Below are 602 nucleotides of genomic sequence, written 5' to 3' on the forward strand. Positions count from 1 at the left end.
TTTCTGTGCCTGTTTCTAGAATAATTTTAAAGTCACAAATGTAACTCTTCTGCCAGGTGGAGCCGGCAGCAGCCAGGGCTGGGTTCAATATCTAGGGGTTCCTTTCCATCGATCCAACACAGAACCTGCTCGAGCCCCCATCCAGTAACCTGGGAAATATAGACATCGCCCCTGGACACCTCTGAGAGGCAATACTTACCCTCCCGCAAGCACGGAGTCTGAGTGTAGAAAAGAAACTTTTAATAATGGGGGGGGGGAAGTAACTCGGTGTTAATTTGGGAAAACACCACAAACAGGGTTCATAAACATAAACCATGAGTAAAAGACCCACCCCCAAATAAATTGGGCAGTGTCCTTTTCCCCCCAGGTTCTTACGTCCAGCAACCCAAAAGTCCCCTTCACGTGCCTGACCCTTCTCTGTCCCCCACTCACAGGTGCTGTCCTGGGTCAGTGCAGACCCAGAGTCCAGAGGTGCATCTGCAGAGTTCACCTCCCACCCTGGGTGCGGGGGTAAGAGGCAACTTACTCACTCATCACACCTATCCAGTGCCACCCTGCTGGCCACTCGCACACCTCTCTGCCACTGCCCTGCTGGCCACGCC

General features: G+C 52.8%; 1 gene segment (V, D, J or C); it reads right to left on the minus strand.

Annotated features, from left to right (window-relative positions):
* Positions 1-93: 93 nt before the first annotated feature.
* LOC115271499 overlaps positions 94-602 on the minus strand; it is a gene marked incomplete at its 3' end in the record, with an annotated part of 2068 nt that continues 1559 nt past the window's right edge. The window contains 1 exon segment of the V gene segment in view: positions 94-145. Within this exon segment, the coding sequence occupies positions 94-145 (52 nt within the window).

This window comes from Terrapene carolina, unplaced genomic scaffold, assembly GCF_002925995.2.
Source record: "Terrapene carolina triunguis isolate 2854851 unplaced genomic scaffold, T_m_triunguis-2.0 Scaffold31370, whole genome shotgun sequence".
Classification (NCBI taxonomy): Eukaryota; Metazoa; Chordata; order Testudines; family Emydidae; genus Terrapene; species Terrapene triunguis.